At 44.0% G+C, this 17,500-nt stretch overlaps 1 protein-coding gene across 1 annotated transcript in view; it reads left to right on the top strand.

The window, feature by feature from the left end:
* The window catches only part of ercc6 (excision repair cross-complementation group 6), a gene marked incomplete at its 5' end in the record, with an annotated part of 31,410 nt that extends 14,511 nt beyond the window's left edge, over nt 1-16,899 (top strand). Inside the window, 12 exons of the mRNA XM_083775256.1 lie at nt 305-481; nt 2,491-2,607; nt 3,512-3,607; nt 5,750-5,968; nt 10,246-10,356; nt 11,119-11,238; nt 11,559-11,653; nt 12,328-12,473; nt 12,843-13,415; nt 13,845-14,013; nt 14,645-14,723; nt 14,823-16,899. Coding sequence (XP_083631382.1) covers nt 305-481; nt 2,491-2,607; nt 3,512-3,607; nt 5,750-5,968; nt 10,246-10,356; nt 11,119-11,238; nt 11,559-11,653; nt 12,328-12,473; nt 12,843-13,415; nt 13,845-14,013; nt 14,645-14,723; nt 14,823-15,272 — 2,352 coding nt within the window. The 3' untranslated portion in view covers nt 15,273-16,899. The remainder of the gene's footprint in view (nt 1-304; nt 482-2,490; nt 2,608-3,511; nt 3,608-5,749; nt 5,969-10,245; nt 10,357-11,118; nt 11,239-11,558; nt 11,654-12,327; nt 12,474-12,842; nt 13,416-13,844; nt 14,014-14,644; nt 14,724-14,822) is intronic.
* Between the last annotated feature and the right edge of the window lie 601 nt (nt 16,900-17,500).

The raw sequence follows: 17,500 nt of genomic DNA, 5'->3' as shown, positions 1-17,500 counted from the left end.
AAACATTAACAATTTGAATCCTAGTATATATACGTTGTTGGCCGGAGATGCACAAAATGCATACAACAATATATTCAAAGATTTGCGTCAAATATTCACAGATTTTCAAAAATAGTCTTATCGACAAGCTCACGCCGTATGTTTGCCCCAGAATTGGGACCATAAGATAGTGAGCTTTTTAGATTGGCTATTTTCACCACATGACACTCTCCTACGGTGAAGTATGAATCACCCTTTAAGTGTTTTAAGACATATTTTTCTTCACGCAGTATATCTCTATGTCTCTCTCTCTCTCTCGTTCTAGTACCGGACCCCGCACCGGTTCATCCTGTCGGGCTCTCCCATGCAGAACAACCTGAAGGAACTGTGGTCGCTGTTCGACTTTGTCTTCCCCGGCAAGCTGGGCACTCTGCCCGTCTTCATGGAGCAGTTCTCTGTGCCCATCACCATGGGAGGCTACAGCAACGCCTCACCTGTACAGGTACACACCATTGCACGTGCACACACACACACACACACACACACACACACACACACACACGCACAATGTACGAATCTAGTGGCATTTACATTTACTACATGTAGTGCAAACCAGAGTAATCTAGTAAGAGAGTAATGACACTCCCGTTGAATCTCATTTGTAACAATGGAATGCGGAAGTGCTCATTCTATCTCAATGGAATAGTTCCAGCCAAAGGAGCAATGTTTGGAACTAATCGCCCATAGGTACCCGCTTTGCAGCGAGATCAAAGCGTGTCACCACTCTCTTACTAGATTACTCTGGTGCAAACATGAACAGGGATGCGCGCGGGCACTCGCATACTTCATTTCCATCACTCTGTCTGATAATGAAGAGGTAGTTTGATATGAGGGGGAGAGAGAGAGACAGTGGAAGGATAATGTAGACACGTGCATGTGGCACATCCCTAGTGTCAGAGAGAGAGAGAGAGAGAGAGAGAGAGAGAGAGAAGCTAAAGTGGAGAGCCGGTGAGCTAAATTGTAGCCCTTTTGTCATTAGTGTCCAGTCGTTAATAACCTCCACTGACTGTATGGATTTAATTATTTAAGATGGGCTATTGATGCTTCTTCCGCTGTCGATAATAAAAACCTTTACTAATTATTGATGTTATTAAATGGTCGGGGAGGGCTAAAGCTTCGGCTCGCCTCGTCCTCTTCCTCCAGAAAACTCGGCAGCCAATGCTGCTCGTATGCATGTACTGTACTGTACTGTACTGTACTGTAGAATTAGCCCATTTATAAACTTGTAGTCGCTTGTAGATCAGCTCTTTTCAAAAAATGTCTTGACAAATGTTGAAAAATCTTCGCTTATGTGGGTCGGTCTGCTCCGGCACAAATCATTGTCTGAGTCCTTGACATGCAATGGTTTTTAGAATCACAGCTGTGTGTAGACAACAACCTGTGTAGTGTGTGTGTGTTGCGTTGCGTAGCAGGGTGGGGGGGGGATGGACATGGCTGTGGTGGGATCCATTACCGAAGCATGTGTGTGTGTGTGTGTGTGTGTGTCTGTGTGTCTGTGTGTATCCCCACGTGAATCCACCCAGCAGCTTACCGCGAGGTCCTCCTTCCTTTGTGCTGGAGGCCCCACAACCCAGAGTGTTAGTGTCCCCTCCAGGGCTGTCTTTGATCCCCCCCCCCCTGCACCCATCCCCAAGCGATTTCATGTTTAAAAGGTCTAACTGGCCTTTAGCCCCGACTCTGGATAAGGCATAGCAGGACATTGTACTACAGGGACTAGCCGCTGCAGAGTATAAGGGCCGAGCGTTTTGGAGAGAGAGAATCCCCGCCGTGTGTCAAATGGAAAAGGCCCCACAGCACTGATGAAAGGGGCGGGAAAGCTCCAAGGCCCCAAGAGGCCTTACAGCACTCCGATCAATGTTTAATGGCTTGTTCTGCTGAGAGGGGATAGGAGGAGGAGGCAGCTGATGATAAGAGAGGAAGTGAGAGAGGGGGGCTAAACGACAAGCGTTACCCCCCCAGCCTGGACACGGGAGACACTGACAGGTGTGACGGGGCTTCGGCCCGAACGGGATCTGCACTGCAGGTCCTCCAAATGTCCTGAGATGTCTCAGATTGTTGTTTTATAATCTGCAGGCCTTAACGGCTTAACCATCCTATTTATTTTTTAAAAGCCAAAATACCAGATCTACAAGCGCACATCGTGTTTTGCGATGCGACTCGAGGTGAGCTTGTAGATCGCTAGTGTATGAAATGTTTTGAAAGTGTTTGGTTAGACATGGGTTAAGGTTGTGCTGCTGTTTAGGGTGAGGGAGTCTAACCAATGACTAGTCTAAACCAAAAACTGTCTAAACTAAGTACTGCACCCGGTTTTTGCTCAAACATTACCCTTACTGTGTACTGCCGCTATTTAGGTTGTCTCTTGTTTTGTGTGTGTGGGTGTGTGTGTGTGTGTGTGTGTGTGTGCGTGCATGTGTAAATGTTTGCAAGGATTTAATTGTTGTTTCTCACCAGGTCCAGACGGCGTACAAGTGCGCCTGCGTGCTGAGGGACACCATAAACCCGTACCTGCTCCGGCGGATGAAAGCGGATGTCAAGGACAGCCTCGCCTTGCCTGACAAAAACGAACAGGTATTAATAGTCACCCCATAAGAAGACCTCGTTTGACCCGTGTTTCTGTCCCGGCTATCGAACGGCCTCCCGTCGCTTGTGTCTCTCTCTTTAACTGGGGAGATATTTACTTGATTGGATGTGACTGTATGTGTCACGTGTAAAGAGACGTTGATGAATGTGGCGTGGCCCTCGTCAAGGTGACGCCGGCTAATAAAGTCCCTGCTAAAGTAAAAGAATCAGGTATTCATTAACCCATTTTGGACAGAGAAAAAAAAGGCTTCTGAACATTTTTCTGAAAAACCTGTGTTTTCTATGTCAGTGGTGCTCAACCCTTTTCACGTCAAGGACCCCCAGAATTATCTCTATTGGGCCACGGACCCCCATCTCAAAATATGTAGTTCCAGGGACCCCGCCACTCGGTGGCGCGCTACGTAGATCTTGTAGATCTTGTAGATCTGCTATTTTTCAATAGCTAAATTATAAACACAAAGAAAAAGGCTTCCTGTCCAAAATGGGTTAAGGCGGCTTGGTCTCTGGTCTGTCCTCGCGGTTGACGCTGTAGCTTGACTCCCCCAGTCCAGTTCAGCTCATTAAGTCGCTCCCTCAGGACAGGAGGGAGGGCTCCTAAAACACAACACAGCGCCTAATTCTCTCTCTCTCTCTCTACGCACACCCACCCACTTCATCAAGGGGCTTTAAAGACGATGTTTGCTGCTCATTAAACACTTGCACCATTGTGTGTGTGTGTGTGTGTGTGTGTGTGTGTGTGTGTGTGTGTGTGTGTGTGTGTGTGTGTGTGTGTGTGTGTGTGTGTGTGTGTGTGTGTGTGTGTGTGTGTGTGTGTGTGTGTGTGTGTGTGTGTGTGTGTGTGTGTGTGTGTGTGTGTGTGTGTGTGTGTGTGTGTGTGTGTGCGCGCGCGCAGGTTCTGTTTTGCAGATTAACAGAAGAACAGCGGGAGGTGTATCAGACCTTCTTGGATTCCAAAGAGGTCTACCAGATACTGAACGGGGACATGATGGTAATCGTGATTAGCTTTCTTCCTTTTCCACATTTACAAAAACACAGTGGGCTGTATTTTGCGTGTCTTAAGTATACCAGGTCTTATGACTTAACTTAAGACCTGGAGGCGTGATCAATGCCATTTGGCTATTCTGAGTGGCCAAAGAGCATTGACCACACCTCCAGGTCTTAAGTTAAGTAATAAGACCTGGTACTTAAGACCCAAGTGTGTTCATTGAAATTGAACAATGGATCTGCAAGGCACTGGTTGGACATACCAACAGTCAGACACACCACGAGTGACAGACACCCTCCCCAAACCCTAACCTCACACGGGTGATGTTTAATCCGCAGCACGGATTAGTTTTAACCCGCCACGCATGTCGGGAGCCACAGGTGATTTTTTAACCCTCAACACGGGTTTGTCTGACTAATGACTGTATAGGACTGTTAGTATGTCTAACCCCCACTGGTTGTCATTGTGGGGTCCGGACCCCTGGGGCTGTGCTGAGCTAAATTAACCATAGTTTGGAACCAAATGGAATCCAAGAGTTCCGTTTGTAGGACACTCTTTTCAGACTGAGGTCTTTGCTGTGTAGATTGGGGGTACCAGAGATTACAAATCATATCAAATCGGGTCTGGTCACCGTCTAATGCATGTCAAACTGGAGGTCCTTGCATTTAAAAAAGGTTGAGAACCAATGTTGTAACTGGGTCCTCTTGTTGTGAGGAGCTCTTGTTTGACCAGCGCCTTATAACAAGAATGGGGGGGGGGGCAAAACCTGTGGTCAGGTGAAGATTTCCAGGAACTAGACATGCCTTATTCATTATTTAACCCACTAAACTCTCTCTCTCTATCTATCGCTCATTCTCTCTCCTCTCTCACTCGCGGGGGGCTCATTTGCTTTCTCCCTCTTTCCGTTCCATAACGGCACCGTTCTCCTCCGTCGTACACCTCCACTGTGATCACACCTCGAAGATAGATAGATTATTTCATTTTGGTAGCTTTAATGAGTACCTTTTAATGTTATTATGCCGCCTAATAGGAGGCCTGCGTCCACTATTCTTTATGACGACCTCTTTAAGGGCTTGTAAGGTCGGGTCTTTTCACATTAGTCCAGGTTCCACCCTGGAGAGACTTCTGTCTTACCAGACATTCATCACCACTGACCCAAATGGACATGGCCAGTGAGCCCAGGGTGACCACAGCAGGATTATACACAGTACACACACTCTCTCTCTCTCAGCGGTCACTCTCAGTCCATTAACCACCATTACTAATGCAGTGGCCATTGGGCCTTCATCAGAGACGCAACACGGCATGTATATTATCTGTAAATAAATTATGTAAACTCATTCCTATGGACTAAAGTAAATGCAATTATTTGTTTAAAGGTGCAACACCCTAACACACGTTAAATTCCGTATCACTTCATGTCACTGGTCATAATGTTCAATGGTCAGTTCTGAGAGGCCGTATATTTAATTAGGTTTTGCTAACTGTCGATTAAAATCTGTTTTTAACTATTATTCTATCAGTAAATGTTTTTGAATTATCGAGAAGCATTTTATTTATCATCGAATCAATGCAAAACAAATTTTATATATATATATATATATATATATATATATATATATATTATTATTTTTTTATTATTTTTAAATTGATTAGTCTGATTAACCCCTTCAGCCCTATTTTATATTGTTCAAAAATCGCTATTTGTACTATAAAACAAAACATCTATTTCATTATTGATATTTTTTAATAATCGATTAAACCGGTAATTTGTTCAACTTACTCTTGCAGCCGTCCATTACAATAGAATAATAAAATCAAATAATCGATTGACCCAATTTGGGGCGGGAACCCCTTTTGGTGTTTTAACTAAGCATCATGTTATACTTTAGCTATTGAAAAATAGCAGATCTAAAAGCTCATAGCGCGCCACGGAATGGTGCGCTACGAGCTTGTAGGTCTGCTATTTTTGAAAATTCGTAAAAATGCGGCACAAATCTTTGAATATATCTTCTTTCAGAAGACTTTATTTATTTCGACGTCGGGCCTAAATGGCTTAAACCGATAAATTGTTCAACTTACTCTTGCAAGCCCTTCCATTACAATAGAATAATAAAATAAAATATTTGTTTGGTGTCGTTTCAGGTGTTCGCGGGTCTGATAGCGCTGCGTAAGATCTGCAACCACCCGGACCTGTTCTCGGGCGGCCCGCGGATCCTGAGGGGCGTACCCGAGGAGTCCCTGACCGAAGAGGAGCACTTTGGCTTCTGGAAACGCTCTGGCAAACTGATGGTGGTGGAGTCCCTGCTACGCCTCTGGTTTAGACAGGGACACCGAGTTCTGCTGTTCACGCAGTCCAGACAGGTTGGACATCTTTCAATTAACCCATTATTAACTCATTAACACAGTCAGCGCTGGGATTTCTTTCAAAATAACAGCTCGGGGTGCCGTGCAGATATGGCTGCTTTTACTCTGTAATTCCCCTTCCCCCCCCCATTCCATTCTACAAATGCCTTCTATATATCAGTAGTTCATATATCATTTTGGGGCGTCCTTGGCACGAAATGGTTTGTGTTTAGTGCCAGGGACCCCCCATCTGAAAATGTTTAGTGCCAGGGACCCCCATCTGAAAATGTTTAGTGCCAGGGACCCCCATCTGAAAATGTTTAGTGCCAGGGACCCCCATCTGAACATGTTTAGTGCCAGGGACCCCCATCTGAAAATGTTTAGTGCCAGGGACCCCCATCTGAAAATGTTTAGTGCCAGGGACCCCCATCTGAAAATATTTAGTGCCAGGGACCCCCATCTGAAAATGTTTAGTGCCAGGGACCCCCATCTGAAAATGTTTAGTGCCAGGGACCCCCATCTGAAAATGTTTAGTGCCAGGGACCCCCATCTGAAAATGTTTAGTGCCAGGGACCCCCCATCTGAAAATGTTTAGTGCCAGGGACCCCCATCTGAAAATGTTTAGTGCCAGGGACCCCCATCTGAAAATGTTTAGTGCCAGGGACCCCCATCTGAAAATGTTTAGTGCCAGGGACCCCCATCTGAAAATGTTTAGTGCCAGGGACCCCCCATCTGAAAATGTTTAGTGCCAGGGACCCCCATCTGAAAATGTTTAGTGCCAGGGACCCCCGTCTGAAAATGTTTAGTGCCAGGGACCCCCCTGATAGATATATTTGGTCTAGTTTGTGGGTGAATGGCCTTTTGACCTTTTAATCTAATTGCCCTGTGACTGACATTTGATGTCCAGCTGTCCCACTGACTTTAAAATAGTATGGTTCTGAGGGCGCTTTCACACCCAAAGTTCGCTTAGAAGGTCCGGATCAAGGACCAAGGACCAAATATTTGCATTTTGATTTTGGTCCGTTTGGTGTTCACACTGGACTTTGTAAAGCGTACCAAATATGTAAACAAATGACACGTGGACATGTTAAGCGAACCAAATAGTGGGGGGGAAAAGAACATGAGGGGAAATCACTGTCTACAATTTTTGCAGGTGCAACCTTCAGTCACACAGAGAGAGAAGAGAACAGCAACATGACAGGCAGCAACAACTTGCTATTGCATTCATTCTTATTAATTATTTTATTAGCCAAATAAGAGCAACAGATGAACAGAGGAGCAGGTGTTTGAACAATAATGTGCTTGCTGCTGAATGCTGATGCATAAATTCACGGAGACGTATAGCCTACAACAAGGTATCCCCGATAAAAAGGACTTTTCTTCCATGTGTGCACCTTCACCCATGTTATTTCTGCGCATCAAATCGGCGCCGCGGCGGGCATTTCCATGTCATCTTATGGTTTGGTCAGTTGGTTATTGAGCTTCAAGTCAGAACAGCTCCGCTGCAGCTAATTGAGTTGACCTAGTTTTACGTCTTTTGCTATAGTGATGTAATCAATTAAACATTTGGGACCACATGTGTATAGCTTATTTAACATTGGCTTTTTCTCGATACCTGCGGCTGCGGCCTGCGCGACATGGATGATTTTAAATATGTCTCTGTCTCTGCGTCTCTCCCATATAAATATATGGGTCTCTCCCCCAGTCCCCTCATGTGCGTGCGCGCCCACAGACACACACACACACACACACACACAAAAAGGAGGGGACACGAGTTGAAAGAGAAACTCGCATGAAGACTCATGCATCGCAGATTCGCATGCGTGGCGGCGGCCGGCGCATGATTAAAATAAACAGATCTACAAGCTAACATCGTGTGCCATACCGTGCACCATTCCATGTCGATAACTTGTACATTTTGCGCATGTGAACCTCGTATGCTGCGCTGCGCCTCGACATATACTGTATGCGTCTACTATTAAAATCAGACTGTCAGCTGTCATATGATCCCCGTAAAAAAATACATGCTTTTATAACTATAATTATTAATGCAGCCTCACAACTGCCGACGCCCGACGGCTATTTTGCCTATCGTCCTGTATTTGGTCCTCTATAAAGTCCGAATGCATTCACACCAGTAACGAACCGCACCGTGGTTCGTTTGGAAGCGAACCGAGTTCGGCCTTTTTTAGCGGACCATGGTTCGTTTCTTTGATCCGCACCAGAGTTCGTATGCACGTTCACACCAACCGAACCAAAGGGGTAAGCGGACCATGGTTCGTTTTAAACGAACCAAACATGTCCGGTGTGAAAGCGCCCTGAGTCTCGATAGTAATACTTTTCCCTAGCCAGCGTTGGTAGATAAGAATTGTTTTGTTTTCGTTGGCCAAAACACCCAGCCTCTGTGTTTTTGCCCTTGAAAGTTAGTATTCGCTCTAACAGACTGGTAAACTGCACTCAATGACGTTCTGCCTTGTCACCTGATTCCACTAACTGATATTCATATCAGGACTATCTCTGCCCCGTGAGATATTTTCTGTATGCAATATTCAGTGACGTCTTGCATTATCTGTCCATTTGTTAACAAATATGTTTTTTAACCTTGTTGTTCAACACATTGTCCGGTGTATTGATTACGGTATGCTATATCAACCATGTTTAATTGAACATGGTCAGAGATCGTTGTGAAACGCTGTCCGGATGACATGTCTTCTTCTCTCCCGAAGCAATGGTGAATATATCTGATCGAACCTCCCTCTAAGTTCTGCTTGTCTGAGTTCTCTTTCTTGTGTCCGTCAATTCATTCTAAGGTATATTGGTTAACTCTGTTATACTCTGACTTTTACTCATCATAGCCTAAATGGTTTTTATATCCATTTCTGTAAAGTTACAAGCCCTCTGCTTCTATTCTGGTAAAGAGTATTTATGGTACTTAGATTACTTTCTAAAGTATAAGTATTTATTCAGTTCCGGTGCTCCGGAGTTCTTTCTCTCTCTAGCTCTCAAGCTATCGATCCTAAGCTATTGTTTAATATTATTAATACAGTCCTATACAGTCCTATACAGTCCTTACATAGTATCATTATTTTAAAGATGGATTCCATTTAAAATTATCCATCACCCCCATCTGAAAATGTTTAGTGCCAGGGACCCCCATCTGAAAATGTTTAGTGCCAGGGACCCCCATCTGAAAATGTTTAGTGCCAGGGACCCCCCGTCTGAAAATGTTTAGTGCCAGGGACGCCCAGAAGAGAAGATTTGTGTTAAAGATTTCTTTCAAGATCTTAAAAAAAAAAAGTTAAAAGTTCAAAAATAGCAGATGCACAAGCTGTGAGGAAATGTGAGCTTGTATACCTGCTGTATTATTAGCCAACGCTAAAATCTAAAATGACACGGATGCTTTCCTGGTTTTAATGGATTCATCAGAATCCTGGTTTTAATGGATTAATCAGAATACGTTTTTTTTTTTAAATAAATAAAGTGGCTTTTTTAATCAAAGTCTGATTAACACCTTAATTCCTATTCTATACTTTGACGTATAATGATATGTGGAAATTGACAATGTATAAGCTCACAAAAATGTAGTTTAACTACAACTCTGATAAATACATGATATAAGTCACAAACAGCCGAAATCCAATCAACCGATCGGTTTTCCAAAATACCAGCCGCTGAAAACGTTGTTAATGTATGTGCACGCGTGTGTTTGTATTGATCACACTTCTAGTGGGGTTGTTGTCATCACCAGTGTGTTTTCAATCTCTCTATTGTATTATTGTCTACCAAGAACGCACAAGTGAAGTGTGCCTCTAGAATTATGTCAAGTGTGTGTGTGTGTGTGTGTGTGTGTGTGTGTGTGTGTGTGTGTGTGTGTGTGTGTGTGTGTGTGTGTGTGTGTGTGTGTGTGTGTGTGTGTGTGTGTGTGTGTGTGTGTGTGTGTGTGTGTGTGTGTGTGTGTGTGTGTGTGTGAGGCCCCAGCTGTTGGTAGTCAATACCAATGAGATTATACCTCAGAGGGAACCTGAGACCATCCCTGTCGGTATCTCTGTCCATGTAATATTAATCTGCTCTAATCCAGTTAGACTTAATCCAAATCTCAACCCATGTATCTCTCTTTTTTCTCGATATTCCGTGCTTCCTCCTCTCTCTCTCATGGTTAAGAGAGAGAGTAGGCAATAGGTCGAAAATAGGCAAACTAACTTTTAGATTGCCTATTTTTGTCACGCGACCCAAGTATAAATCACACTTTACATTTCTCTGTCTCTCATCTCACTCCACTGCTCTGTCGTTCCCAGATGTTGGAGATCTTGGAGGTGTTCGTGAGGCAGAACAACTACTCGTTTCTGAAGATGGACGGCACCACCGCCATAGCGTCCCGGCAGCCCCTCATCGCCCGCTACAACGGGGTAAAGGATTAGCCTCCTCTAATGGCTCCTAATGTTTCCCTCTCCGAGGGGGGGGGACACTTTAGAAAACGTGGCAATCCTCTGGCGTGCTGCTCAGCCCCCTGAGGGTGAAAACACTAACCGACGACAATCTGTTGTTCACTCTTTGTTATAACCTCATTGTCTCTCTCTCGCTACTGGTGCCATAAACTACCTATGTTAGAATGACATGAAGAATCTGTAGTTTGAACTTTGTCAGTTCAAACTACAAATTGGTGCAAGCTCTCAACATTGCAGGTAGAGGTAGAATAGGTAGAGAGAATGGAGAGGAAAGGAACACAACACAGAACAGGTTAATCCATTTAGGCCTGACCTAAAAATAAAATAAAAATCTTCTAAATCCTCCAGTTTTCTGAAATAAATATTTTCATGATTAAAAAGAAATAGCAGACCTACAAGCTCGGCGATATGAGCTTGTAGATCTGCTATTTTTCAGTAGCTAAATTATAACATGTTTAAAACACCAAAAGGGGATCCCGCCCAAAATGGGTTAAGTAATAGGAAGGCACCGTATTACCGGTAGTTTTTTTTCACTTTACTTAGAACATAATGGAAATAATGTTGCTGTTGTGCAAGAAACCCCCTATATATATATATATGAATGGTACCATACTTCAGTGTCATTCAAAATAATTGAATTTTAATTCTGAAAAGTAACCGTTTTGGACATAACCGAGGTTTCCACGATACGATAAGATAAACGAGCTGTTTTGTCCCTCGCAGGACGCGTCCATTTTTGTCTTCCTGTTGACCACCAGAGTCGGGGGTCTCGGCGTCAACCTCACTGGAGCCAACAGAGTCATCATATACGACCCAGACTGGAACCCAAGCACTGACACACAGGTACAACACACACACACACGTTTGTATTCAATCGATCGATTTTAATAAAATAAATTGGTAGCACCATTTTACTTTTAACTGTTTTTGCACAACAAAGAACAAGATGGGGCTTAAGTGGTTAACGGAAAAAAGGTGCTTCGTGATTATTTGATTAATAAAATAAGGAATCAAGTCAGAGACATAACATAACTCATAATCAATAAGAAAATAGTTGCAACCCTTATTCGTATTACTTGTAGTGACTAGAGATGCCGCGATCGGATCGGATCTATGGATTTGCCATACATAAGATGTGACCTAATGGCTTGTTGTTTTTTTAGGCACGAGAGCGCGCCTGGAGGATTGGTCAGACACAGAATGTGACCATCTACCGACTGTTGACTGCAGGAACCATTGAAGAGAAAATATACCACAGGTCAGTTAACACTGGAACATCCTGAGTGTTCATTTCACTCTGGGAGTGTACAAATGGAACCAAGTGGACCCGTAAGGCTCTCTCTATCCCACATCTGAAATGTATTGTTGGAAGAGCGGTGGACGTTTGGTCTGTCTAACGTGGAGACTCGGGCCCCTTTTCACGAGATTTCCATAGAAAACGACAAAATAAAGTATCATTTGCAATGGGCCTGACAGTGGAACTTGGTTTAGACTAGTCATTTGGTTAGACCAGTCATTAGTCCTACAACTACAACCTACCAACTACAACCTACCTAACCTAACCTCCCACGGGGCAGCACACCTAAACCTGGGGTGCATACTTAGTTTAGACTAGTCATTGTTGACTAGTCTAAACTAAGTATGCACCCCGGAAATCTTTGAAAACGCTCCGCCTGGCATCTCCATGTAAACTGGCAAAACGATGCATCAACAAACGTGTGACATCATAGCTCACGTCAGTTATGTTGATAACATTGGTGCTGAGCCGTAGGCCGAGTAGGACGTGAAATGCACAGATTACAGTTTTGGACATGTGAGGTTTCCACCGACGGAGACAATATATTTATTCTTTCTATTGAGCAGCCAAACTGCTCGGTGGTGACACCAGCGCAGGGTCGTCTGGTACTGAGCAATAAACAATTTATCTTTCAGGCAAATCTTCAAACAGTTCCTGACCAACCGGGTGCTTAAGGACCCCAAGCAAAGACGTTTCTTCAAGTCCAATGACATGTATGAGCTCTTCACCCTGGCCAGCCCAGATGGAACTGAGGGAACAGAGACCAGTGCCATATTCGCAGGTCAGCCAATAAGCTCTATGCACAGTAGAATAACTCTTAAATCTTCCTCCTTCCCGGGCCACTTCCTTCACATGTGTTACTGATGATACTAATTAAGGCTCTGTTCCATTTAGTGTACAGTGGTTCTAAAACCTATTAATTTTAAGGACCTCCATAACTGAGAGTGTACAAATTGAACCAAATGGACCAGTACTTTGCACAAGCGAAGAACGTGCTTGCGCGTTCAACCCAAGCTTATTCACATGCGCGTGAGTGCCCAGGCGTGTTCTTCGCTCGTGCATGAGCCTTTGACTGCTGTTTTGATAAATAATTTTAAAGAAATGCCTAATTAAGATTAACATGTTTTGATTGTTGTTGATGTGACCATAGGTACAGGATCAGAGGTTGCGGTACCAAAGAAACCAGAGAGGCCAAGGTCACAACGCAGGTCCAGCAACCACGCACGGAAACACTCCTCGGCCAACCAGAACAGACACTCCTCAACCAATCACATTCCCGCACCAGGAAACGAGGACACCGCCTCTCGGGACGAACCAAACGGGCTGACAGACGTAGTCGCAGGCCAAAACGCCAGTGAAAACGGTGCAGCTACGGAGCCAAATAATATTCCATCCGACGTTCCACAGCACTCAGGAGAGACACACAGAGACTCAGACACAGGGACTAGCCACAAACAAACAAGCAAACACTGTGAGTCGTCGTCCAAACGGCACAGAGACGGCAGCCCTCAGAAGCACAGGGAGAAGAGGAAGCACTGCGACCAGGCCGGTGGCGTGGCGGCGCGCAAGACGAGAAAGCGCGGGCGCTCCAAGGACGTTCGCTGCGAGGGCCAGCGGATCTCTCACCTGGTGAAGAGGAAGACGTACAACCAAGAGGCCGAAGACAACCGGGAGCAGAAGCAGAACGACGATTACGTCTTAGCAAAGCTCTTCAAGAAATCCGGTACGTTTCTTTTGGGCTTCTTCTTGCATGAACGAAAAGGCAACCGCTGTAATAGATTATTACATTTTCAATCACGGTGCTGCTACGTGTTGGGAGCTTGTAGTTGGAAAGAGAGAAATTAAGATTTTTATTGTTTCGGATTTTGTTTTTATTATTTTTATTATTATTTTATTTATTTTACTTTATTTTATTATTACATGAATGAATGAATTAATTTAATTATTATTATTATTATTTTATATTTTATTAATAATTATAATAATAGCTTGAATTTATATGAACCCAAGGACGCTTTACAAAATGTACCAACAATCAACAACTATATGCCATAAAGCCTGAGAGAATAAGTTTGACGTGAACAAAACAAGGAACACCAGGTTGAAAGTGTTAAACTCTTTGTTGTGGCTTTCCTCTGTTGCTGTGGTGCAGGTATCCACAGTGTGATGCAGCACGATACCATCATGGAGTCATCCAGCGCAGACTACGTTCTGGTCGAGGCAGAGGCCAATCGAGTCGCTAAAGAGGCCCTGAGGGTGCTCAAGGTGTCACGGCAAAAGTGCCGGCTTCCCTACAACAGGCCTCCTCCACCACCTGCTAAGTGCGTGCACACACACACGCACACGTTTTAGTTTTTTTTAACCCATTCAGAACTGAGGCAGATTCTACAAATGCCTTCTAAATCAGTAGTTCTCAACCTTTTTCTTCATAATCATAATTATGCATATGCAGAGCTGTTTTTAATGATTACCTTAATATCTATAGTACAACAAGTTACTAATCGGACTGTAAATAATGACGGATGCATAGTAGAGAAAGTCTTGGCCTGGATATTCTAGAACAGAAGCCAAGAAACATTGTCCCTTTCCTCCAGAGGCTACATCGCCCTCACAAAATATCCTACAGGTTTCGAGATTGAAGCTTTTTAGGAGGGGCTCGTGACTTCTCACATACAATATATCGTCGCTGTTGTTTGGAAACCTCATATGTCCAAAACGGTTACTTTTTAGGATCCAAATTCAAAAGTAGCAGTTGACAAGCTCAAAACATGGTGTAAGCAGAGCTTGCAGATCTGCTACTTTTGATGCTTTTGCGTGACGCTGTAAGTAGGGCGTTATCAAGCGTGATCAAGTAGGGCGTTAATTTACGAACAAACACAAAAAGTTCAAATATGGAGATAAGAGGTTTTCTGCCTGACAACAATGATATGTATAACGTTGACTCTCTTGCAGGAAGCGGTTTGGCCTAAAGAAGAATCCTCTCTTGTCTGCACCTCCTGCTACCGCTGCCCCTGCCCCAGACAAGTGCAAGGTAATGGTAATTAAGTTCAAATTAAGAGCTACTTCACATCTGGTGGAGGTTATCGGAGCGCTTGCTGTGCCGTGTTAAATCATCCAATCCTCTCTCCAGGACGCCGCCGTCATAAAGAAGTCTGTTGCCAAGAAGCCCGGCTCGGCGGCTCACTTCAGCGGGGAAGGGGTCGAGAACGGGGAGTCCGCCTCCGCCCCGCTCCCCTCCTCCTCCCTGCTGGCCAAGATGAAAGCTCGCAGTCACCTGGACACGCCCGCCTCCAACCGAGAGGAGGAAGCGGCGGCGGAGGAGGAGGAGGGCGGAGCCAGAGGAGGCCCGGCCGCGGCCTCCACTGACCACGACGAGCTGCTGGTGGACCTGCGCAACTTCATGGCGTTCCAGGCCAGCGTGGACGGACAGGCCACCACCCAGGAGGTCCTGGGCTACTTCACGCCCAGACTGAGCAAGGAGCAGACGCCGGTGTTCAGGGAACTGCTCAGGAGCATCTGTGACTTCCACCGGGATGCTGGAAAGGAGGGGACCTGGAGACTGAAGGAGAGCTACCGCTGAGTGAAAAGGCGGCGGTGTGCTTCTTGGCTGAAACTGAGTTTTGGTGAGGTCTTAGCCACGTTGAATCCTAGCGTCGCTATTCTGGGGGTCGGCAATTCAAGGAAAACTTACAAGCTCGTAACGAGCCAGGATGTGTCGCGAGCTTGTAGATCAGCTATTTTTGGGCAAAGAGATTTGGTGTAAAAGAACTAGTGGACTTAGTATTGTTCCTGGGGAACCTCACAGTCAACTAAGTATATATATATATGTATAAGTGTATAATTGGTTGTTATTGTGGAGAAACCGAACAAAATGTTATTGTGGTGAAAACAAAGGAATGCATTGCCTTGCTGAAGCACTCCTTGCACATGAAGATCAGATCACTGCAGAAAAACCAATAAGAACATTGTGTGTGATTGTTGAAACTCAAGGTGCATTTGTAATTTGCTGCTTTATAATGTTTAATTTCCGAAGTCTGACAGCAACATACCATTGACCGTTTTTTTTATTTTTTAACTCTTTATTTTTTGATTTTTTTGAATATGCAAGACGAGACACAAAAGACAAACAAGGCATACAATAAAACATCAACAGAAAAAACAGATACCATGGACCGTTTTGAAGAAAGATTGATTAACTGAGGCCTGAGAGGTTAGGGGGCCGGGGGTACAAGCTTCTATGATCCCTCAATGAGGGACTTCAAATACAACGTGTACTTTGTTGCCAGAAATGGCAAATCTGAGGGTGATGTAAACAAACAGTGGAGATCCAGGCGTGCAACTCTAAAATCACCATTCCAGCACTTTCATGCAGTGGGGGTCTAACAGCAACTCAAATTAGAGCTGCATATAAAACTATTTTGTCTGCAGAGAACTTGTTTGGTTTCGGGTAAACCGATTAAATGTGGTGTTTACAGTAGTGTTTGGAACTATTGGTGGCCCGTTGACGAGCGTTACTTCGCATACTTTCTTTTATTGTTATCTCCGAGTACACAAAATCATATTCCAAATGTAGGTTTTTTTTTTTACCACCAATAAAATGGTTGAATATGTTCTAGATGTATTCCTCATTTACATGAAATAATGTAATCAGGGTGTTTTTCCCTTCACAATTACTACCATTCTTTTGTTGAGGACTTTCCATAAACTAAAGTTTGTCATCAGTGTATGCCAATATATGGGCATGCCCCTGTTCGCCCATATATGGAGCTGAGGGATTTGTTTGCGCCTGTGCAACACTGCCATGACACATCCTCGTCCTCCCTCAAGCCAATTTGTATTGAGGGGCGCTAGCCCCTCCTATATTTTTGTGTTGTCCTAACAAACATTAAATGCCATTGACAATGAATGGAGAATTTATGTCATATGTAGACAAGCAAATCTGTATTTTTGTTAAATCCCCATTGAATGGATGATGTACGATGATAAGAGCGCCCCTCGCATTGTTTATTTTACCTCATGGCTGAATGCACCCATGTACTGAAAGTTGCAGCTTTTCCTTAGTAATGACTTGTGTGTTATATTTGCATTGAACGTTAATGCAGCCTCACTAAAATGTTGGAATTTTGTATACAATAACAGTCCTGCAAACTGCAGTAATATTCCCGTTATGATTTGAAGTAGCCTACTGTCAATTAGTAAATGAGAGGTCCATCATAGCATTTCTTTAATGACAGGTTTTCTATAAGTTGTACATAAATAAAAGATCTACCTCTACCTTGACTTTGTGATTATTTATATGGCTTTTATACTTTGCCAGATATCGTCTCTGTCGGGTGGAAACCTCATATAGTATATGTCTAAAACTCGTACTCTTCAAGGATCATATTCAGAAAATGGCAGTAGCTCAAACCACGCCGTATTTCGAGCTTGTAGATCATTTGATGCTTTGGTATTACGCTATAGTATGATGAAAACAAAACGTTAGAATATGGAGATAAGGTTTGTACTACCCGTCAGCAACGATATTAGCGTTAAGAAAAACCTATAAGGTTTAATTCCCGCTGGAGCGTCATCAGTGCCCAGGGGCGGCCTTAGGAATCTGGAGGCCTGTTTCATGACCAAATGAGGCCCCCATATACCTATGACATAATTATTCTGTTAATACAGGCGTATTGACAATTTGACACATAGTTTTGACTGTTCAATATCACTCGCAGCCATTACTCTTGACAATTACGCAGCAACAACAGACCTCATCCTGTCGTCCCTTCACAATAAAGTGTCTCCCATTTACCTCCCAATGCTGCA

The sequence above is a fragment of the Protomyctophum parallelum genome (assembly GCF_964188405.1).
Source record: "Protomyctophum parallelum genome assembly, chromosome: 10".
Lineage (NCBI taxonomy): Eukaryota > Metazoa > Chordata > Actinopteri > Myctophiformes > Myctophidae > Protomyctophum > Protomyctophum parallelum.
Note: the sequence above shows the minus strand (reverse complement) of the source record. Positions and strands in the feature narration are given on the sequence as shown.